The sequence below is a fragment of the Megascapheus bottae genome, chromosome 13 (genome assembly GCF_031878675.1).
Source record: "Megascapheus bottae isolate mThoBot1 chromosome 13, mThoBot2.hap1, whole genome shotgun sequence".
Classification (NCBI taxonomy): Eukaryota; Metazoa; Chordata; class Mammalia; order Rodentia; family Geomyidae; genus Megascapheus; species Megascapheus bottae.
In genome coordinates this window covers 6,536,513-6,561,408 of record NC_143521.1, presented here as the reverse complement: position 1 = coordinate 6,561,408, position 24,896 = coordinate 6,536,513, and the positions used below count along the sequence as shown (strand labels likewise).

Below are 24,896 nucleotides of genomic sequence, written 5' to 3'. Positions count from 1 at the left end.
TCTCAACAGCACTTTGGTTTTTATCTCCCTTCCTTCTTGATGATCATTTTTGATGGTTTGTATCTCTGGTTGTATTTTCTTGCATAGTCTTCTTTAGCTAGTTAATTGGTTTTGAGTGCTCTATAATCATCAAACCTTTACAGGTTCTCAGTCCTAGACAGGTATTTTCACTCTTTCCCTCCTTTTGTAGATTTAGAAACAAAACACCACCACCACTGTACATACTTTTAAGGCAAAAACTAACCCAACCCCTATTGTGATTAGGTCCATCTAGACAGCAAGGACACCTCCAGAAGTATGTACTACATCCTACATAACAAAACAGAGGCCTTGAAATGTGGGAAAAACAGGTAATTCTTCTTTAGTGTATGTATCTTCAACAAAACCTCAGAAAATATAAAAATAGTAGAGACTTTTCTTGTTTATGAATAATAAAAGTTTTAAGAACTACAATGAATATACATAGGTTGCACAAAAGATTGGCCTTTTCTATATGGCACCTTCTTTAAACACAACTCTGATCCATTAAATGAAATATGGAAGCAATGATTTAGTAAAAGCATTCTGCGTTGTTCATGTATTAAAACCCATCATTTCTGACAGATACATTTTATGGATATATTTAAATTCTCCTTTGCTTTAAGAAATATTCTCCCTTACTTGATAAACAGCTGCTCTTATATGATCTGCTCTGTCGGGTTCTGTGTTCTGCTTCTGTGAAGGTTTTTGGTCCAAGACCTTTAAAGTCCCTAAGTAGTGAGAAGAGGTATTTGCTGACGCAGTTCTCCTTGTAGAACCAGGCTTCTTTAAAAACTCAGAGGTCATTAATCTGAAAAGTACCAAATGGATCAAAATATTACAACTGTATTTAGTAGAAGAGATAGGTATAAGAATATACAATTGCTGTATTTAAAATATGTTATAATTTAAGTTAAACGAATTAAGATTATATTGAATATGATAACAGGTAAAATTTTGTAACTTTAGCTTATATTGGTGTAAAGTCATTCCTCTTTATAAATATTTTTAGACTCTTTTTTAGCCTTTACACCAACTTTATTCCCAGAGCCAACGATACTCCCATCATTCCAAACCATGGTAGGAATCCTATTCTTCTAATATGGACCAAAACTCATACTGAACAAAGAGGATTTTCTATTTGCATTTGTCTATAAGGCTCTGTTATGAATTAAACAAAGATACACACAAGTGCTACATAACTAGAGCCTTTTAAAGAAGGATGGATCATATAATAAACTATATGATTATTACTAAAATGAAGTTTAATAACCTTTTAGTAATTTTCTTGTAATACTTTGTTACCTGAACCACTCTAAATATAAAGGCAGAAAAAGTACTTTTATTTCAAGTTGGTGGAGGAATGAGGCCTCGCCTGTTTGATGAGTAAAGCTTAGTCCACTGTAACTACAGTTACTTATCTCTAACTGAAGGCTTACAACAGGGAAAGAATAGCCAATAACACCTATAACAGGTCTTTTCTGCAATTTCCAGCAACGGTGGCTGACCTTGCTCAATTTGATTAATAATAAGTTTAAAAATCAAAGTTTTGGATTAGTGTTTATGGATTAGCACTATTCAAGATCAACCAAGATGAAGCTATGGAGCGTCTTATTCTAGTAAGACTACTTAAGTCCACGGAAACTGAAGAGGAAGTGCAATTTTTCTTATGTGAGGGAAAAGACACTTACTTCAACCTGACTCTACTTTATATCTACTGTCCCAGCAAAAAAGAAACAGGGGGCCGGGAGTTTAGCCTAGTAGTACAGTGCTTGAGTAGCATGCACAAAGACCTGGGTTCAATTCCTTGGTACCACATACATAGAAATAAAAGCTGGAAATGGTGCTGAGGCTCAAGTAGTAGAGCTCTGGCCTTGAGAAAGTTCAAGGACAGTGCTCAGGTCCTGAGCTCAAGCCCAAGACTGGTAAAAATAAAACAAAATGAAACAAAAAAAACCCAGCTGTATTCCAGGAGTAAAACATAAATGTCTTAGGCATTCAAATCATTATTATTACCCTTAGTCATCTTCTTCATTTCTTATTTAAAAGAATGCAATAAACAGGAAGTTTTCCATGAAGTTTCTACTCCTTGAATCTTTCAAGTTAAAAACTGAGAATAAATCCATAATGCTAAATGAAATTTACTTCATAGAACTTAAACTGAGTTTTGTGAGAATGCAAACCCATAAATGAGAGAAGGTGATTATTTTATTACCTGCCAGATGCACTGGATACTCTATTATTATTTGTTGGCTTTTTATTTTTCGTTTCTCTGTCTTCAGCAGTTTTCTAAATGAAACACATTGCAGCCAGGTCATCCAGTAGGAGTGCCAGTTACATTAAGAAGCTACAGTGAGTTCCTTTCATTGGATCTTCTATGTGTCAAGCACAACAGGTACTAGAGACAGATCAGTGAACCAAAATGGCTGCAGGTACACCAAATTTCACAAGGTGACAGACAATAATCACACATCAAAAGCTGCAGAAGAGTCAGAACTGGGGACAGGGGCAAGGAGTGAAGCTGAGTTGAGCAAGCCTCCCTGGGGAATGACAGTGGAGAAGGCCCCATAATGTCCTTGAAGGACTCAGGAGGAAACCCCTGAAGATTTTAGAACGTCATGCACATGCAAATCTCAACGTAGGGGGACATGGCTGCAGAAGAATCAGGGAACTCCGTGACATTAGTGATGTTGGGGAGTTTGGATTTTATCCAATGTGAGTGAGAAATATGACTCAGTAGAGCTTAAGAATAAAGCAAGTCTAGTCAAAGAAAACTTGCCATAATCTTGTTCTTTAAGAATTACCTCTAGTAGACATTTCTAAGAGCCTTTCTCTTTACTATATACAGACTATGCTTCCTGCTTGGAAAGAGTCATTAGTTTCAGCACAGGTTGGGGTGCTTGTAGTACAGTGAGGGCACTGATATGAACCTAACATGGCAGGAGTATTTTTCTAGGGAAGGTAGCTAAAATTGGGCTGAACTAACCTACTCCACATTTTAATAAAAGCCTGCATAGAGTGTTATGAAAGTCCTGCTCAACCACTAGTCTCAGCTAGCACTGTTTTCCTCCTATAATAATGGATTATCTAGCTGGGTGCTGTCTACAGCTGTAAGAGATGAAGATAAAATTCAAAACAAATAATAACTCAAAATATTATACTGTAAATCTAAAAATACAGTACTCTGCTAAAATTAGCACACAAGTACAAGCAACCCTAAATACTAAAAATCTATTTTTCAAGATTATAGCAATAATGTTTCTACTGGGTTCTATCCAAATATATAAAAAATGGATGTTGATAAACATTTTTCATTAAAATGCCCAGTGTTTTAAAATGATATTCATATTTTATTAAGTTAAAACCTGTCAAATCCAGAAAGCTGTATTTTTTTTTAAATCTGAAAATCTACTTCCGTTAGTTTTTAGTGCAACACTAGATTTTTATGATAACTGCAAATTTTCTTTAAAGATAAAAATCCTATTAAAACTTACTTGCTAAACAGTATACTGTCAATGTCAAAGGATTAGTTTTTCAAAAGCAATATACTTGAGATCTCTCTCTCCATACATATATATATATATATATATATATATATATATATATATATAGTAAACTGCTTTAAAGTTCCATTATACAGATACCTTTGCCGATTCCTTTGCACTGGTGGATATTAACATGCTCTGAGATTTAAACAGCGGCAGATCCAGTGGATATCCATCCTCTGACCTCAGTTCAGCCTGCTTTTCTTCAAGACCACTGGGAACAACTTGACTTTCCTTAGTTTTCTCAAGGTCAAGAATGACACAGTCTGTTAAAACTGAATTGTCTTCATTTCCATTTGATATCAGAGAATTAGTGTGTTTTGTGAGGTTTCCATCCTGATCTAGGTTGAGACAGAGTGACAGCACGTCAGCATTATTTTCAGTTCATAAAATGGTTGAGTCATTTATTTTCTCATACATGAAAACTTTCTAGAACTTCTTTTATTTTGATTTTAAAAGATGGAAAAATGGGTCCTGGAGCAGAACCTAGTGGTAGAGTGCTCTCCTGGCAAGCATCTGTTCTCTGGTACAGGCTCAAGCTGGCATGAGAGGACTTGAATGTGCTTTTATAGAACTGCTTCTATTCAGATTATACCACACATCAGAATGCTCAATAGAAAGAACTCATAAAATTGGTAGAACATGGATTGAATGAAACCATCCACATCAGAGGTGGTGTCTTTAGTTGACAGTGAACTTGGGTTGTGTGTCTATAAATCACTTTCTCTTACTCCATCAGGCCTTCCTTAGGATAACCACATGGAAGAAAAAGGAAGGATATTCCTCTGGCTGGGACTTTTGAGATTACTCACAGTAATCAAAGATTACAGTTCTTCAAACATTTACATCTAAAAGTTTCAGTGACCAAAAGTACATAAGTCCCCAAAGTCTATGTACTTCTGTACATTTTTACAACAGCCTTGCATATAATTATAATGTTTAATTTGTATAGCAAGTTTACAGGTAACAAAACTGGGTAATTATGTGGATTCTGGAGATTTGTACTTCTGTAAATCGGTTTTTATATCTGTGAGTTCATCTGTGGGAGGAGTAAAGAAACTTCAAAAGTAAAAAAAAAAGAAAAAGAACTCATTGCTGTCTATGAAGTCACCAATTTTCATTTCTACTAGGGCCCACCTCCTGACCAAACCTGAATCTTCACTGTTAAACATCTTTTTGCTGCTTTCATTATGCCTGTTTTGTGGGAAACTGTTTTATGGGAGGTATGTACATATGTGGAAAGTATTTATATGGCTCACTGATTTTTTTATTTTTGTGAGCTACAAATCGATCTGTTTGAACTCTGGAGCTTTAGTAAAGCTGTTTTATTTTTTTTTTTTGCTCCTGTTGGTTGTGGGGCTTGAACTCTGGGCCTAGATGTTGTCCCTGAGCTCTTCAGCTCAAGGATAGTACTCTACCACTTTGAGCCATAGAGCCACTTCCACTTTTCTGGAGACTAGGTTAATTGGAGGCAAGAATCTCACAGACTTTTGTGCCTGGGCTGGCTCTGAACCATGATCCTCAGATCTCAGCCTCCTGAGTAGCTACAAATACAGGCATGAGCCACTGGCACCTGGCTTTTACTTTGTATTTGAATCTGAAAAAATGATTAAAAAAATTATACGATATAGCATAAATTGATAAATTTTACTTGTAACTATCACTCTTTGAAATGGTTCTGCCTTGTAGCTCTTTTTAAGCTACATGTTACAGAATTCAGAAAAGCAATCTGAATAAATCCTACCACATATTTGCTAGGAACATACTATCGTACTATTGTAAGTGCTTTATATGTATTATTAATTTGTCTAATTCTCATCACCTCCCCTAGAGGTACACTGAACTGTAAAGATCAGTAAACAGGGCCAGAAAAGTTTGTTACTTTGCTCCCATATCCCTGGATTAAAAGTTCACCTAACTGTCATACTCCATTCTACACTGCTGCTGCCACACACACATAATAACAGTCTCCGTTTATACTGGGAGCTAGATTCAGGGTTGAAATACTCTGTGCCATTTATCTCCGCAATGGCAGCTTGAGAAAGGTAATATAATTTGATAAAACTGAAGTACCGAGAAATTAAGTTCTGCATCTAAAGTCACAATGTGCATAGTTGAGATTAAAATGCAAGCAAACACAAACATATTTTTCCTAAAACTACATGAAGTATCATTTCTCTTACAAACGGAGCTCTAAACTACACAGACCTTTGAAACAGGATATGAAGAGATGACATCTACTTACCTTTTATGGTTTCTTCTTCCCCAGATTCTGGTGAAGAACAACTTTCAAGATTTTCTTTAAAGGATGATGATGACATGCTTTTTAGCAATGGGCCCTGTTTTTTTTTTTAAAAAAAATGTACTTTATAAGTTTATCACTGAAGATTAAGAAGAGTGATAGCATTATTGTCTTATGACTTTAAAAAATGCCAAAAGTGTTATAGCACTGGAAGGAATAAGTACACTTTACTTTCCAGCTTTGATGTCTTAGTCACTAAAAGTGGTCCCTTAGAGGTCACTTAATTCCTTATCTATTACCTGTAAATTTGTTTGTAGTAGTCCTTAAAATTCCCCACGTTCTAAAATGCAATCTTTTATAAATGTTTCAGGGAATGAATAAAGAAAATAGTAGATAACCTTTAGTTTCAAACAAATGTTCAAACACACCTAGAACATTAGTTCTAAATGAAGGTAATCTATAAAACTTGGTGGACAGATTATACTCAAATGAAATAAAAATACCTGTGTCTACAATAAATTTCTCTTTACAGAATGTATTTGAGTCTAAAGTGGTGGCATAATGTAAGAATTTTCATTGTATACTTTAATTTCTATACCTACAATATTTTATGGGTACAAAGAAAGTACATCAAAAACAATGAAGAGAATGTATCTGGAAGGTGGCAGAAAGGCTGAACCACTGGAGTCTACCTTGACAGACAGTGCCTTCCCTGAGGAGAGCTGTAAGTCAGCAACGTTTCACTAATGTCATGTTCCAATCCAAGGACTACCGACTTCCTCAACTTGCTTGTGGAGACTTAGGTCCCTTTTGAACTAGATCAATTAGTAAGTTCAGAGAAGGTCAGTAACCACAGTATCTGAATATGAAATTTACCTATACAAGAATAAAGAAAACCTTAGAAGCTAGCAACTGAATGAATTAAGCAGAAAATCCAGCTGTTGGTCCTTTCCAGGGAGAAAGTGATGAATATTCATATGTAGCCACAATAACTGCTTTGCCACATACTGGAATTTAGAGGCTTTACAGTGTATCATACATCATGTCCAGTATTAAAAGTAACTAAATAAGTAAGAAGAAAATAGACTGAAAGTCATGGCATACATTCATGGAAAGAACAGGCAACATAAACTGGTTCAGGAATGACCAGATGACCAATTAGCAAACAAGGCTGGTAAGATGGTCAACTTAAGTATGTTCAAGCACTGCCAGGAAAAACATGCTTGTGATGGCTGGATACACAGGGATCGTACAAGAAATAGGGAAAAGTCAGAAGGACTTTACTAGTGAAGAGCTAAAGATTACGCACCCAGAGTCCTCAAATAGGTGGACTTTGAGAAGACTCAAAGCACAGTCAGGAAGACTTCACAGCAAGCTTTATGGGCATTAGAATTTTTATGAATAGAAGTGTCTAGCCATAGAAAATAGGTCTACATTATGGGCTATATTAACAAAGCTGATTTCAGATTTCTGGCTCTCAAACTATGAGAATGTGAATGTGTTCTTAAGACCATCTAGCAACATGGAAATACTCTTCAATGGTAGAAAACAACATCTAGTACCCTAGAAAATACAAGCCCTTCTGGAAGACCTTATTGCATCTACATGTAGATGTAATTAGTTAAGGTCAAGATACATTGGATTAGGGAAAACCTAAACTGACAGTGACCTTCATTAAAGAAAGATGAGAGTGACAAACGCACAGGAAGCCCAGGGAAGCAGTCCAGTGGAGATGAAGGCAGGCAGCGGGGTGCTGCAGGGGGAGCCTGGGGAGAAGGGGATGCTGCAAGAACTCTCTGCTCAGGCCTTTAGGAACATGGTTCCTGCTTGGTTTAGGACTGCATTTCAGACTCTGACTTCTAGACTAAGACCATCATTTCTACTCTTCCACATGATCTAGGTTATGACCATTTGCTATCACAGCAACAAAAGTGAGTACAATATTCCATTATCTAGACATTGATATTGAATGAAAATATGTATACTTCTTCTCTTGCTTCTTAAAGCAAATGAAGAAGCAGCAAGGAACAGATCACAGATGTATGTCTACAAGATTGTCAGGCTGCAGACAATGACATGAAGCAGTAGTATGATGTGCTTCCTAATACAGCACGTTTGAGTTCAAGGATACAGTGCTGAGCTCTCCCTTCTCTGTCACTTTCTACCACCTTCGCAGGAGCAGAACCTCACAAAACATTGCAGATAAGAGATAGAAAGAAGGAAGCTTCGCCAGGTAGATTCCCTTCCCCTTCCAAGCAGATTATAGAGGAACAAAGTTTTCCACAAACTTTTCCCTTTTAAAATGTAAAGGGGAGCTTAGCTTTCCATAGTAAAATAAAAAGAGAATGACAAATATTCTCCCTTACTAACAATGCAGAGAAAATTCATTGATAGAAACCTGGAGAATCATGTTTAATCTCAGAGGGGAATACTTCAAATAATAAGACTGTGAGTAGTCAATACACATCAGTCCAATGAGCCAAACTGATTGAATAAAATGACCCAACTGTATTTTCCTTAGTGATCAAAGATACAAAACATTCAAAGATGTGTAAACAAACATGCACGATATGCAAATTCAAAAGAGAAAATCATTTATCATTTGACTTTTCATGAAACTGGATATATCTTATAATCTCTGGCATGTTATGCCTTTATTAGAAATGCTTTATTCTTTCTTAGTGACTTGTAAAATAACACATCTTATTCTGGCTTGAGTTTTAGACTCAGTGGAATATAGCACAATAACAAAGAAAAAAATTAGCTATCTCCCTAACAACTACAAAAGAAAACATGTAGTATATGTATGTACACACAGGCACAAATTTGTTCCTTCTTTCTCACTTCCCAATAAAGATAAAAGCCAGGTGTTGGTGGCTCATGTCTATAGTACTAGCTACTAGATACTCAGGAGGCTGAAATATGAGGATCACTGTTCAAAGGCCGGAAAGTCTGTTAGTCTCTCATTTTGAATTACATATTTTAAAAAAAACCTCCAAAAAAGAAAAAAAACAAACAAACAAGCAAGCAAGCAAAAAAATCTGAAGTGGATCTGTGGTTCAAGTGGTAGAGTGCAAGCCAAGAACAACAACAACAAAAAAATCTCAGGGCAGCATCTAGGTGCTGAGTTCAAGTCCAAAGAGAAGGGGAGTAGCAGGGAAAGAGGGAAAGGGAAAGAGGGAGAGAGAGAGGAGAGAGAGAAAGTGCGTTCAAAGGCCAGATTTCTGAAATACAATTCAATGGTAGTGCCAACCTCAAAGTCAAGGGTTTCAGCAAGGTGTTTCTCTGCCTCCAGTGGTTTGCCATTCAGCCATGGATGGGAAGAAGGCTCAGGATCTAAGTGCTCATGACACGCAGTCTCTTTGTCACCTTCCAGTCTGTCTTTTTCCTCTGGATGGCTACTTTTCTTGAACATGCTCCTTGGGAGAGGTGAAGGCTTAAAGGAGTCTTCTGTTTCAAAGCCACTACTATTTTCTGCTAAAAAATAAAATATTTTACTAATACCTGTCCAAGGTTTCAACTAATCCCCACCAAATGAATCCTAAAAGCCTTCTCAATAAGCCCCAGAAAAATATAAACAAGTAACAGTAGATAACCCTAGATTTAAAAATCTGTTGCTGGGACTGGGAATGTGGCTCAAGTGGTAGAGTGCTAGCCTTAAGCAAAAGAAGCTCAGGGACAGTTCCCAGGTCCTGAGTTCAAGCCCCAGGACTGGCAAAAACAAAACAAAAATGATGCAATCCTGGAAATAAGTATTATCCATTTATTTCATGAGAATTTAGCATTTCCACTATATAAATTCGCAATGCTTAAAAAAATCCCCAAAACTTCAAAGCATAAAACATAACCCTATTTCTGTATAGGACATTGTAAATAATACTGTTCTCATAGTCATTCAGAGACAATGGCTCTGTCAAATAATTTCACAGGCTAGGGTGGGAGATGATTCTAAACAAAATTACATGACAAAATAAGAGCTATACATGTATAAAAATGATGCTCCTGCCACACAGTAATCTTACCTCTAATTGAAGGAAGGCAGAAGAAGATGATTAATGAGTTGTCAGTCTTCAAATCTATAAAATTTCCCTAGCAGTTACTGAACATTTACTCTTGGGGAGAGGTTAGGAGATGTAGGTCAATGTTAGACCATGTACTTAGTGAGCATGCCAAGGTTCTTGGTTCAGCCCGCGGCACCACAGAAACTGACAAATACCACAAAGACACATGGAATATTGGAATACTGTAGCTACATGCTAAGTGCTCGGTGAACATTAACCCTGATGGTAAAGCACCCCATTTTTGTCCTTTTTGTGGTAGAGTTTCTCCTAGACTCAGTCTATGATTATCTATGAGAAATCACAGCTACCCCAGGTACAAAGTTCAGGATTTTAGTTATTCGGATAAAAAAATTAAAATAGCATATGCTGCAAAAAAAATGCTTTCTCCAGTCATTATCCATGTGACAAATGCTCTAGGAAATGAGTTTAGATATTTTATTCCTAAAAGATGATCTAGAAAACACTCTGTGTGTAACACACACACACACACACACACACACACACACACACACACACTTTCTTTCTAATGCAAGTGATCAAATCCAGGCAAGTGCTTTATAACTGAGACAACTCTTTAAGAATTATCTACAATTTAACAATATCTCTCACTAAAAATAGTTAATGCTAAATATTATATGAAAAAAGAAATCTGAAGATTAAGAGAAGGCTGGGTCATCAATCCCATTATATTTTAAGTATAAATCATTAATGTATTCATACAGATGTATTCATTTAGATGCTTAATAGGTTCTATATTTTTAAAAAAACACTACGTGGGGCCGGGAGTTTGGCCTAGTGGTTAAAGTGCTTGCCTAGCATGCGCGAAGACCCAGGTTCGATTCCTCGGTACCACATACATAGAAAAACGCTGGAAGTGGTGCTGAGGCTCAAGTGGTAGAGCTCTAGCCTTGAGAAAGTCCAAGGACAGTGCTCAGGCCCTGAGCTCAAGCCCAGGACTGGCAAAAAAAAAAAAAAAAAAAAAAAAAGAAAACAAAAAAACCCACTACGGTATAACTAGTTTCAAAGAACATAAGAATAATGACGTTAGAGCCGGGTGCAGTAGTTCATACCTGTAATCCTAACTACTCAAGAGGCTGAGATGTGAGGATCAAGGTTCAAAGCCAGCCTGGGCACAAAAGACCATGACTCTTATCTCCAGTTAACCTCTAGAAAATGGGAAGTGGGGCTTGGCTTGAGGATAGGGTGGTAGCCATGAACTGAAGAACTCAGGGGCAACGCCCAGACCTAAGAGTAGAGCAGAAGCCTTGCGCTGAAGAACTCAGGGACAGTGCCCAGGCCAAGTTCAAGCCCCATGATCCGCAAAAACAAAAAAACAAACAAACAACTTTAGTTTATTTCACAGAAAAATTCTACTTCCAGATATATTGTCAAATTTTAAGAAATACAATATGTATTGTTTTAAAATCAGATGCTTTAAAATCAGGATTCAACTGTCTACAGTAATAATTATTTTTATGTTATTCATACTGAAAGTAATATTGTAGCTACCTCAAGTAGAGCATTTAGAATTCTGCTGCCACCTTGTGGTCAACACGCAGTATTTCCTTATTTTTGTTAATTCATCACAGCTTTAAAAAATGTATAAAAACACATTAAATCCAAGGACTACTGCTTTAAAAACTACAACTATAAAACTTTAAGTGTGCACTCCCACATGCTTTAGATCAATTTTTCTTCCTATGTTCATGTTTTCATATTAGCCAAGTCCAGTTATGTCCCCTGTTCAGTGCTGATTCTACTCATTTGAACTGGAAGGTTCATCAAGCTTCTGTTTTATAGGCAGAAGCACACTTCAATAGATTCTCAAAGCAGTGTTGTACGACAGAAAGACCAGTTACATCCTATTCTTCCTAGTGAGAGTGAAGCCTAACCTATTTGCCATACACACAAAACATACATGGTGGCACTGCCCCAGTGTTAAGATACTATCTAGTGTTCTTCGTTAAGCTTTTATTTTCTTCTCCCATTTCAAACTTAATAAAATTGTGTGAATGGGGTGGTCAAAGGTAGTACCTCAAAATGTATTTGAAATAAATTTTCATTGCATGTGTTACCAGTGATATCTAGTATGCAGTATTAAGTCCCATAACTTCCTGTAACTTCCTGCTGGGCATGGATGCTCACAACTGTAATCCCAGCTACCCAGGACCTGAGATCTGAGGATCAAGGTTCAAAGCCAGCCCGGAAACAAAGGTACTTGAGACTCTTATCTCTAATTAACCACTAGAAAATGGGAAGTTGGGCTTGGCTTAAGGGTAGGGCGGTATCCTTGAGCTGAAGAGCTCAAGGAGAGTACCCAGGCAGAGTTCAAGCCTGATGCCCCTCACCCCACAGTAAAAGGAAAAAAACATTCAAGCACTTAGAAGCTGAACAACACACTTCTGAATAACTCCTGAGTTACGGAACAAATCAAAGAAATTCAAAGCTTTCTTGAATGAAATGACAATCAAGAGCTATCACAAAGGAACTTATGGGACACAGCAAAGGCAGTTCTAAGGGGAAAATTTATCACACTAGGAGCTCATATTAAAAAGACAGAAAAGAGCATGTAAATAACCTAAAGAAGAAACTGAAGCACTTAGAGGAACAAGAAAAAGTTAATTCTAAAACAACTAGAAGGACAGAAATAACAAAAGTAAAACAAAAAATGTCAGGGATTGAAATAAGACCTACTATACATAAAATTAATAAATCAAAAAGTTGGTTCTTTGATAGAGTCAACAAAATTTACAGACCCTTGGCAAGATTAAACAAAAAAAAAAGGAGAGGGGAGACTCAAATAAACAAGATTAGAGACCCTACGGGAACAATCACGACCAATATCCAAGAAATTCAGTCCATTATGAATAAGTACTACCAGGGCCTGTATTCAAATAAACAGGAAAATCTAGTAGAAATGGATGATTTCTTAAATAAATATAGGCTACCCACACTGAACAGTGAAGAGGCAAACAAATTGAACAAGCCAATTTCATAAAATGGAACAGAGGAAGCAATTAGGGAAATGCCAACCAAAAAGGGCCCAGGTCCAGACGGTTTCACTGAAATATTCTACAAGACGTTTAAAGATGAAGTAATGTTTATACTCTTATTACTCTTATAAGTAATACTTATACTCTTCCGAGAAATGGAAGCAGAAGGACCAATATCAGTATCATTTTATGAAGCTAATATTATACTCATCTCCAAACCAGGGAAAGACCCAACAAAAAAAAGAGAACTACTGACCTATCTCTCTAATGAACACAGACGCAAAACTCAATAAAATACTAGCCAACAGAATCCAGAAACAAATTTTAAAAATTATACACTACAATCAAGTAAGCTTCATCCCACAGTTGCAAGGCTGGTTCAACATTCGCAAATCAATCAATGTAATACATCACATCAATAGAGCTAAGGATAAGAATCATATGATAATTTCTCTGGACATGGAGAAGGCATTTGACAGAATGCAACATCCATTTGTGTTGAAAGCAATAGAAAAAATAGGAATAAGAGGTACATTCCTTAAAATAATTAAAGCCATATATAACAAACTTACAGCCAGTATTATACAAAATGGAGAAAGACTAGTACTGTAAAATCAGGGACTAGACAGGGATGCCCACTCTCTCCACTTCTCTTCAATATAGTGCTAGAACCCTTAGCCAGAGCAATGAAGCAAGAGAAGGATATCAAAGAGATCCACATAGGAAAAGAAGAAATTAAACTATCCCTATTCGCAGATGACATGATCCTCTACTTGAGTGACCCAATAATCTCCACTCCCAAAATCCTAGAATTAATAAACCACTTTAGCAAAGTGGCAGGATACAAAATTAATCTGCAATAGTCAGTTGCCTTCTTGTACATCAACAATACACAAACAGAAGACCAAATCAAGAAAAATGATCCCATTTGCAATAGTCCCCAAAAGAATAAAATACTTAGGAATTAACTTAACCAAAGATGTAAATGAATTATTTAATTAAAACTATAAAAACCTAACAAAAGAAATTGAAGAGGATACTAGGAAATGGAAAGACATCCCATGCACATGGGTAGGGAGAACCAATATAATGAAAATGGCCATACTGCCAAAATCGATATACAAATTCAGTGCAATCCCCATCAAAATCCCAGACATTCTTTACTGAAATAGAAGATACAATCCAAAGGTTCATATGGAACAAGAAAAGACCTAGAATAGCCAAAACAATTCTAGGCAAAAAGAGCAGTGAAGATGGTATTATAATACCAGACTTCAAACTCTACTATTGAGCCATAATAACAAAAACTGTTTGGTATTGGCACAGAAACAGACCAGAAGATCAGTGGAACAGAATAGAAGACCCAGAAATAGAACCACATATCTATAGTCAATTTGTATTTGACAAAGGAGCCAAAGATATACAATGGAACAAACACAGTCTATTCAATTATTGGTGCTTGCAAAACTGGGCAACCACATGCAGAAAACTGAAAATTGTGCATGGCCTTTCGCCATGCACAAGCATTAACTCAAAATGGATCAAAGACTTCAATATCAGACCGGAAACCTTGAAACTGCTACACAATAGAGTTGGAGAGACACTGGAACTCATAGGCACGGGCAAAAAATTCCTGAATAGAATCCCAGGGTCACAACAGATTGGAGAGAGCTCGATAAATGGGACTACCTAAAAATAAAAAGTTTCCTCACAGATAAAAGCATAGCCACAAAAGTAGAAAGACAGCCAACCAACTGGGAAAAGATATTTACCAATAATACATCAGACAAATGCTTAGTATCCAGTATCTACCGGGAACTCAAGAAACGAATCCCTCCCAAAACCAACAAACCAATCACTAAATAGGTAAGGGAATTAAACAGAGACTTATCAAAAGAAGAAATTAAATTGGCAGAAAAGCATATGAGAAAATGCTCATCATCCATGGTCATAAAGGAAATGCAAATAAAAACAACACTAAGATACCACCTTACCCAATTAGAATGGCCAAGATTTTGAACTCAGACAATGACAGATGCTGGTTGGGTTGTGGAGAAAAAGGAACCCTACTGCACTGCTCGTGGGATTAAAAGCAAGTTTTGCCACTCTGGAAAGCAGTGTGGAGGTTTCTTAAAGAACTGAAAATAGACCTTCCCTACAATCCCACCATACCACTCCTGGGCATCTACCCTGAACATCATAACCCAGGATATGATAAGGACACCTACTCAGCTATGTTTATCTCTGCACTATTCACAATAGCCAGGCGAAGGAAACAATCCAGATGCCCTACTGCAGATGAATGGATACAAAAAATGTGGCATATATATATATATATATATATATATATATATATATATAGAGAGAGAGAGAGAGAGAGAGAGAGAGAGAGAGAGAGAGAGGAGAGGGAGAGAATGGAATTCTACATAGCCAACAGCCAAGATAAAATAATGGCATTCGCAGGGAAATGGATGAATCTAGAGCGAATCAGGTTGAGTGAGACAAGTCAAGACCAAAGGAATAAAAGGCACATGGTATCCTTAATATGTGGCGATTAGATCCAAACAGTATAAGAGCACGGACCAATGCTATGGACATGGTATTGGAAATATAAACATAACTACATAGACATAAAAATCTATGACTCTATAGACATAATGTTTTATTACATAGATTAATATATATCTATGACATACAAACCCTCAGCCTAATTTTACTTATGTTCTAAACTCTAAGTGCCAGTGATTATATAGATTCCCTTCTTGAATACTTGTTTAATACGCCATTTGAAATATGATGTAAAAATCAGTATTAATAAATTCTTTAATAAAAAACAAAGAGATATGACAGAAATATTTCTACACACCTGTGCAATACTGAGAGGTTTGTTTTATAATATCTCTTTTCTTTTTGTTTTTGTCTCTGTCTCTGTCTCTGTCTCTGCCTCTCTCTCTTTAAATTGGTCATTGAGCTTGAATTCAGGGCCTGGCCACTGCTCCTGAGCTGTTTTGCTCAGGGCTAGCACTCTACCACTTTGAGCCACAAAGCCACTTCTAGGTTTCTGCTGCTTAAATTGGTGACAAGAGCCTCACGGACTTTCTTACCTGGGCTATGATTGAATTGTGACCTGCAGAACTCAGCCTGTAATCTGGAGGAGTACAGGCATGAGTCACCAGTGCTCGGCTAAATGTGTTTTTCTGTTTTTGGTTTAGACTCAATCTCACTATGCAGCTTGCTGGCCATGAATTCATGTTCATGGTAGGGATTATAGGCATGTGCCTATATATTCAGCTCTTTAAAAGTGCTTAGTATTTAAATTTTGTCTACAATAAATACAGCAATAAAAGGCTTAAAAAAAACAAGAGTAGCAACAAAACTTTCTACCTTCAAACACACAAATGCCAAAAAATGCTCTGGCAAAAAATATATGATATGTGGGCCGGGAGTTTGGCCTAGTGGCTAAAGTGCTTGCTAGCATGCACGAAGACCCGGGTTCGATTCCTTGGTACCACATATATAGAAAAAGCCGAAAGTGGTGCTGAGGCTCAAGTGGTAGAGTTCTAGCCTTGAGAAAGTCCAAGGACAGTGCTCAGGCCCTGAGCTCAAGCCCAGGATTGGCAAAAAAAAAAAAAATATATATATATATATATGATATGAAACTGCATTTGTGTGTGTGTGTGTGTGTGTGTGTGTGTTTAACTACTGTTGTTTTGGTTTGGTTTTTCAGTGCTGGGGTAGAAAAGCTAGTACTCACCACTCAGCTATACTTCAAAGCCTTAGGAAATTATTATTTTAATAATTTAACTGATATGAAAGGGATTAAAATGGATTTTAAGGTGTTTTGGGAGCTATCATCCGTGGATGTTGGAGCTTCTCTGGCTTTCTACCAAGTACCAATAGAGATTCAACTGGGCATCAGAAACAGAAATTTTTTCTCTATGGCTCTACTGCTTATGTCTACAAAAAATGAAGTTAAATCTGACTTTTCTGCCAACATATATATTAGCTTCCAGATAAGGGTATTTTGTTAAATTATCAAGAACAGAAATTATATCTAACAAATTACCTGAAGAGGTACTTTTAGTTGGAAGATTTCTAGGTTTAGGTTTTATTTTAATTGTCTGTCTTTCAACATCCTCATCTTTACTTTGGGATTTGGATGAGTTCACAATCTGATCTTCACAACCTTCAAGTATCATTTCTTCATTGTTCATGTTGACAAATTCTGGCTCATCTTTTGTTATATTATTGTTAGATTTCTTCATTTTCAAAAAAACTGGTCTTGGAGAATTATTTTCTTCATCATCTGATACATGAAAATCATTTATTTTTTTCTGAAGTGAATTTTCATCTACTGAGGTATCAGAAAACTCGCCTAAGGAAACTGCAAAATGGAGAAGAAAGTAATTTTAATAGTACAGTTTAAAACTTTAAGGTGATATTTTTAAGAAAAAATTACCTTAAAAACTAGAAAGGATTAGAAGTAAATTTGCAACCACAAATAGGTAAACTTCCCTTTGCAGCTTTTGAAAGCAACTAATCTAGGCAGATTTGACTGGCCTTTATGAAATAATAATTTCAATTTCACTCATCTTTTGAAATATGTTTCTCAAATGCCTTCTGGGTTCTCAGCACTGAGCTTGCTTTGGGAAATGTTTTATGAAAGTTGCTACTGATAGAAGCCAAAAGTATTTGAATTCTGTTTAGAAACAAAATCTTTCCTTGAAAATAACATCATCACAGAATAATGCAACTTGAGTGGATACATGGATTGGGAGAGATGAAGGATAATGATGCCAGGGGTGGCACTGAAGATGTATTATACTCATAAATTGATGTTCTGAATTAAATCACCTTTTGACAACTACTTGAAAATAATAAATTGAAACATTAAAAATACTTATAGATAGAAGAATTTAATCAGGTCTTTTACTGTTTTATTTAAGAAGTAAAATGTCATCTGTCACCAAATACTACATGGCATAAATGGAATGCTCCTAAAGAATGCATAATTAAATCAGATAGCAGCTGACAGTTATATGTATACTTGGTTAGTCATGTGGCGTAGTTACTAAATAACTGCAGTGTAGCCAGTTTTTTTTTTTTTTGTTTGTTTTGTTTTCTGTTGTTAAACTGAACTTATGCCTTTCAATGAAGCCTATTGATAGTCCCGGTTTTCCTGCAAATCTGGTGTCAGCTAAATTAAGTTTTCAAATATTCATTCGGAAACAGGGAAAATTATAAAACCTCAAAATTAAGAGTGGGTTTCTAATTCAATCAAAAGTTGGAACTCAAATAGTGAAAGCCATAAGACTTGTTTTAACATCAACAATGAAAGGAGTAGACAAAATGTAACCAGGGAAATAAAAAAGCAGAACAATCTTGGAATTTTCCAATGTCACACGTACCAATCTCATCACTGTCAAAGTCATCTGAGTATTCAGAACTCCTCTGTCTGGCTGACCGAGCAGTTATTGCTCTTATTAGCTCATCCTGAAAGGAGATCATGAAAATTAATCCCTAGTCAGACATGGTAGCCTCATAGTTAGAGTTATTTCATCTAATAATACTGGATTCATACCTACTGTCAAACTAAGTCTTCATTAATCTGACAAACATTCATTCCAGCTCACTTTGTGCCATGCACTCAACTCATCAGACTCCATTTAAATCATCCAAACAAGAGCCTTCCCTCAAGGAGCATGCAATTCAACTGGAAGCGTTAGAAATATCAAATAAATTAAGTGAAAATTATAATTAGAGCTAAGGAATAACATATCAGGGGACACAATGTAGTCATTTACCTACCGAGCTCCTATTTATCTTTCTACAGCTGGGGGCATATTAAACATAATCTCCCAGTGAACTACACTTCAGTTCAAGATAGGTACTGAGCATACTGCAGAAATACATATGGAGACTAGTTCAAAATTGTAGCACCCCAAAAATCACAACTTATTTTTTTTTGTGCCAGTCCTTGGGATTTCTCAAGGCAAGAGCTCTACCACTTGAGCTTCGGCACCATTTCCGGATTTTTCTATGTGGTACTGAGGAATCGGAACCTGGGTCTTCATGCATGCTGGGCAAGCACTCTACCACTAGGCCAAACTCCTGGCCCCACAAATTATTTTATACCCATAAAATTTCACTTTTATGTAAAATTTTCTTTTTAATTGGGTGAAAAACTACTTCTGTGGTTAATTCAATAGTCTGGTTATAAAGGAGAAACTTTGGCAATACTGGAACTCAAACACCATGTCTCATCTATTACCACCTGAAACAGACATGAGGGTGTCCTGAATTACTCAGGACCATGCCTAAAATTGTCTGGTACCACACTGCTAATACATGTTTACACGGTAAAGTCACTCAAAACAAAAATGCTTGGAAATGGTTTACCTGGAAAGATGTTCTTTTGGTAACTTTTGGACTTTTCGTATATGCCAAAGTTGTACTGAAAACGTCCTCAGACATAGTGTATCTTTATGTTTTCTCTTAAATAGCTAATGAGCTAATAGTTGATAAGCAATTGGAACAATTCAATCTGTAATGGTGGCTGAAATATGAAAGAAATCACGTTTATTGCACGTTTGAAAATTTGACTACAACCGATAGTATAACTTAAAAAGAGAGCCAAACCACGTAAGAAAATCATAAACTTAATACTCTATCTTCATCTAAAAACGTAAAGAGTTTTTGTTGTATGAAAATCTCCCAACAAACCTGCTTTCCAAAAGAGAACAAAAGAAAATGGCAGAAGAACCCATCCTAAAAGTTCTACAGCGGTTTTAAACATGAACAGCTGCAACAAATAAAAATATAGGAAATAAAACAAGAATGTACATTGTGATTTTTTTTTTACTTCTGTTGAAAAGGTATAATATTTCTACTACACCGTCATGACTTAAAAAAAAAAAAGCCGTGAGGTGGAAAGATAGCAGCATACGGCTTCTCCATGCAAACACCTGCTTCCACAGAGGCCCTCAGGAAGGAAAACTTCAGTGTTTGACCTATGGACTGCCGTTCTGTTTTTCAGGCTGCCTGGTGCCTACACAAACCGTGCTAACAGAGCTTTCGGATCCCCGCAGCTCCAGCCCGCAGCATATCCACCACCACCACCACCACCACCACCCCCACCCGCCAGCCCCGTGCAACACCCCTGCCTTCGGCTCTCCAGCCCCGGCCCGAGCATCTTCCTCCGGCCGCTCCGGCCCAGACCCCGCGCACCTCCCCGCCGCCCGCGCAGTTCCCAGCTCACCCCCACCCCGCCGCTCCAGTCTGGGCCTTGCGCATCTCCCGGTCACCATTGCTTCCACCCTCCGCTCCAGCCCCGGCCCCGCGCACCTCCTCGCCGCCCCACCTCCAGCCCCGGCCCCGCGCACCTCCCGGTCGTCATCGCTCCAGTCCCGGCCCCGCGCACCTCCTCCCCGCCGCACCTCCCGCCCAGGCCCCACACATCTCCCCGCCCACCTCCATCCCGCCGCTCAAGCCTCGGCCCCGCGCATCTCCCGGTCACCTTCGCTCCAGCCCGGGCCCCGCGCACCACCTGGCCGCCGCCGCTCCAGCCCGGGCCCCGCGCACCTCCTAGCCGCCGCCGCCGCTCCAGCCCGGGCCCCGCGCACCTCCTAGCCGCCGCCGCTCCAGCCCCCTCCCCACCTCCGCACCTCTCCGCCTCCGTTCCAGGCCCTCGACGTGTCAGCCCCAGGCTGCGCCCCGCCAGAACCCTGGGGGCGCCCAGGCCCCGCATGCGCCCGGACGCGGACCTCCAGCACCCTTCCGCGGCTCCCACGATCCGCGCGTTCCGTACCGGCCTTTGCTACTCCTGCAACCCCGAGAACCTCAAGGCCGGCCGGCTCTGGGCTGAGTGTCCGCTGGTTCAGGGCCTGGCGGCGTGCAGAAGCCCAGCAGCCGAGTATGCCAGGGGGCGGGACTAAAGGTGGAGGTGGCAGGCCGTTGCTAGGCAACTGCGTCCCAGGGAGGAAGTGACTTGCACACTGCCGAGTCTCTTGGGTACCCAACACCTCCCTTTGGCCCTCTGCGTTGCTGGGGCAACTGTACAGAACAAGGAAATGACGTCACCAACCTAGCGTTGGGCCAGCCTCTTAGGTGCTTAGGACGTGTCTAGGAAACAGGGCCCGCCCATATCCCTGCCCAGGCCGGGAGAGCCAGTCTTCTGCTTGCCTTTGACTGAGGGTGGTTACTTCTGGAGATTGCATGAGCCAAAGCATATTTATTGTTTGGTCAAAGTAAGGAGATGAATTTCTGTGAATAGAAGTAGGGTGGCAATAAATGAAGAATAGATCAGTAAGGACCTTTCAGACCCTAGATGCAGACTTCACGTTTTAATTCTGGTGTCCTTTCCCCATACCCATCCGTAATGTCCTCCAAGTTAATATCTCTGTGCTTCAGTTTCCTCTTCTGAGGGGAAAAGAAGGAGATGATAATCTTCAAGGGTTTGGGAAAATATTGGATGAAATAATGCAGGTGGAATACATGAAGGCGTGCCTGGATTGCACTTGATAGTACACTCAAGATTTGGTTTGGACTGAAGTATCTCTGATGAATATGGTTGAGTGCATTTCGTCTTTCACTTTAATATGTAGTTTTCCTTTGGTTCACCTCGTGGGTAATTCTGTGAAAACCAAATCAGTCAAATAATCTAGTAAAATAGAGGACTGCATAGGGCTAAACATTATCAGCTAAAGAAACCAAGGTCACACCAGTAAATTAGCAAAGATAATACATATAAAAAAGTCGCTCGTCTAAAAATTTCAACTAATCTGCGTTCTTAGTTCAGTAGGCAGCGAGTCAGTCTCATAAAAATTTTAATTCTAGCCTGGTCCTGGTGGCTCATGTTCTACTACCTATTTAGTAGGCCAAGATCTGAGGATTGTAGTTAGAAGTTAAGCTAGCAGGAAAGTCCATGTTATCTCAAAACAAACAAAAAGCTGGAAATGGACCTATGGTTCAACTAGAGCACAAGCCTTAAGAAAAAAGGACAGTGTCCAAGTTCTGAGTTAAAACCTCAGTATCAATGCCAAAACCAAAACAACAACAACAAAAATCTTAATCTTGTTTGAATCCTAAAGTAATTTATGAACTACTAAACATATGGTTTGCATTTTCCACATCTCTACAATACTTTGCTTATTTAATATTTATAAATAAATCACATTGAAATATAGAGTTGATAAGTCAGCCTATTGAAAAATGAATGTATATAGCAAGAAATATATTCTTAAAAGTGTATCACTTGTTAATAATATTTGCAATGTACCTTTTTAAAAGTGTTCAGTTTATGTGCAAGTCTGATCAACATTGGCCTAATTTCATGATTTACAAACATTTTTGAGTGAATTTCTGCATTTTGTAAGAGAAAGATTTCCTATTCTCACTAACTTTTCTAAGCTATATAAGTTATTATATAGTAAACCGGAGTCCTTTACATTATCTTCCCACAAGTCCATGCACTTACATTTTACTTTTATGTGAAGAACTAGTTTACTTACCCTTAAATATTTACATTGATCCAAAAGTGCCCATTGTATTTATTTTTATACATTTGGCTAATATGTTTTGATTTATACATGATTCAAGAAAAAAATGTAAAATGTCAATAGAACGAACCCTGAGGAAAGATCTTATTTTTCCACAGAGAACACTAACTAGGCTTTTGTTCTTATTAGTTAATAAATGATAATAATTTAAGACGATGTAAAGCTATGCCATGGAAAGCTGAAGTAAACAGAAACAATTAAAGCTTGAAATAGCTAATTTCTTCCAAGGACTCAAAGTAGAACGTCTTTCCAGTCTTGTCTTACTTAAACTGTAGAATTTAAGTAACAGATTAATAATTTCAGGCAGCTTCAGTATATATTAATAGTAACATTGCATAATACTTGGTTTAATGGCACAATTTTACTAAATCCAATAGAGTTAGCAATAGCTACATAAAAGTTGAGCAGGTGAAATCACCTATAAGTGAATAGTGCTTCAAATAGAAAAAAAAATAATTGTTGCAAAAGCTCAAGGTCTCTTAAAAACCAAAACACTATAGTGTACAAGCTGTCAATACTTTTTGTAGCATTTTCTTCATACATTAGAGTTTGATACCATTTTCAATCCTGGATCTGGTTTTGAGAGTCTAAAGGTAAAAGAGATTAGGCTTGCTACAAGCTAGAGATGGTTAGAAGACTGAGAACACACACAATGACAATATATTGAGATGATTAGTGCCTACAAGAATAGAGATGCGGGCCAGGAGTTTAGCCTAGTGATAAAGTGCTTGCCTAGCATTAACGAAGACCTGGGTTTGATTCCTTGGTACCACATACATAGTAAAAAGCCAGAAATGGTGCTGTGGCTCAAGTGATAGAGCTCTAGCCTTGAGAATGCCCCAGGCCCTGAGTTCAAGGCTCAGGACTGGCAAAAAAAAAAAAAAAAGAATAGAGATGCTTTCTACAGATGGGAGAATTCTTCCTAGAGGCATTGTGTCATTTTCATAGAGTTTAAGAGATGGGAAGTAACCCTTCTATTAATTACAATAAAAAATATATGAGGAAAAAAAAGAGATGGGAAATGCTCACAAATATACTGCAAGAAACACAAGTGAAGAGCACCATCTATGACTAAAGTAGAGCAGAATGCCATTGGCTCACACTTTAATCCTAGCTACTGAGGAGGCTGAGGTCTAAGGATCATTGTTCGAAGCCAGCCAAGGAAGGAAAGTTGAAAGTTCATGAGACTCATCTTCAGTGAATCACCAAAAGCTGGAAGTGGAGCTGTGGCTCAAGTGGTAGAGTGCCACCTTTGACTGGAAAAAGCTAAGAAATAGAACCCAGATCTGAGTTCAACTCCACGTATTTTTTATTAGAAAGAAAAAGGAAGATGAAGAAAGAAGAAGAGCAAGAAAAAAATTTAGAAAAGAATATAATGCTACTTCTACTGTTATTATTTTGTAAAGTTGCAATTATTTTTTATTTACTGGGAGAGCAGTTTTTCTTGACAATTATTTCTGTCTTTTTAAAAATTTAATTTTATTGTCCAGATGTAAGGTAATGAATACATTTCTTGTTGAACAGTGTTACCCCCTCCCTCATTTTCCTCCCACTTTCCCTCCCCTCCGCCCTCCCACCAAGTTGTAAAGCCATTTCTAACTTATTGCCTTGTAAGTATCGCTGTTACATTGGTTCACCTTTTTTCTTTTGTTTCATCATTTTGTTATTCCCCTTACCTTTCCCAAATCAGATCAATGTATATAAAAGACTCAGGGTACCAAAATCAAATACAGTGACAACAGGGGATAAATAAAAGAGAAAATGACAGAAAGAAATAGCTTCACATGATACATTAAAAACAACAACAAAGGAAACCCTCTTGTTTCCATATCTTGGAGTTGATTTTGCTTAGCATCATCTTATAGCATCACATACGTAATGAGCTATTGTGATCTTCTGGGACCATCCTAGACAGATACTAATTATTACAAATGAGAGAAACTTCATGGAGTCTATGTTTCTTTGGGTCTGGCTTCCTTCATTTAATATGATTTTCATGTTTAATAAGTTGTCATATTTGTAAAACTAGATTGTTCCCACTAAGAAGTCAATATATTTTTCTTCTTTGCTAATTCAGCATATACTGGCAAGATAATTTTGATGCATTATTTCTCCAGTATGTATTCAGTACCTTTCTGCTCTAGGCACCTCCACTTAAGACAGATATTTTTGTGGGACAGAAGATGATAGTCATTTATTTATGTTACTGTTTATTCTCATGTTATATTTTTCCCACAGTTTATGTAATTTTATGGAATTAAAATCTGATATATAGTAGAAATTTTCTTTTAAAAGATCAATTCTTTCACTCAAGGGTGATCCAGAGTGCAATGGTAAGTTCATGAGAAAAAACCAAATTACTCAACATTGTATATGAGAGCTAAGTTTAGTTTATCATGTGTTCATGAGAAAATTGAATTATTCCTTCTTTATCTCCCGGAGAAGTCATTCCTGGAGAAAAAGCCTCTTTTGCACGCACT

At 37.7% G+C, this 24,896-nt stretch overlaps 1 protein-coding gene across 3 annotated transcripts in view; it reads right to left on the bottom strand.

Moving 5' to 3' along the window:
* Map9 (microtubule associated protein 9) overlaps nt 1-20,777 on the bottom strand; it is a 31,202-nt gene extending 10,425 nt beyond the window's left edge. The window contains exons 1-9 of one of the 3 annotated variants that reach the window (XM_090343213.1): nt 20,667-20,777; nt 19,259-19,415; nt 18,268-18,352; nt 16,926-17,243; nt 9,059-9,279; nt 5,809-5,902; nt 3,663-3,904; nt 2,234-2,307; nt 661-829 (exon numbers count right to left, since the gene is read on the bottom strand). In XM_090343213.1, coding sequence (XP_090199339.1) covers nt 661-829; nt 2,234-2,307; nt 3,663-3,904; nt 5,809-5,902; nt 9,059-9,279; nt 16,926-17,243; nt 18,268-18,352; nt 19,259-19,333 — 1,278 coding nt within the window. In that variant the 5' untranslated portion in view covers nt 19,334-19,415; nt 20,667-20,777. Of the gene's footprint in view, nt 1-660; nt 830-2,233; nt 2,308-3,662; nt 3,905-5,808; nt 5,903-9,058; nt 9,283-16,925; nt 17,244-18,267; nt 18,353-19,258; nt 19,416-20,375; nt 20,393-20,666 lie in introns of those variants that run through there. The other 2 variants (XM_090343211.1, XM_090343212.1) reach the window with 2 other exon arrangements.
* Between the last annotated feature and the right edge of the window lie 4,119 nt (nt 20,778-24,896).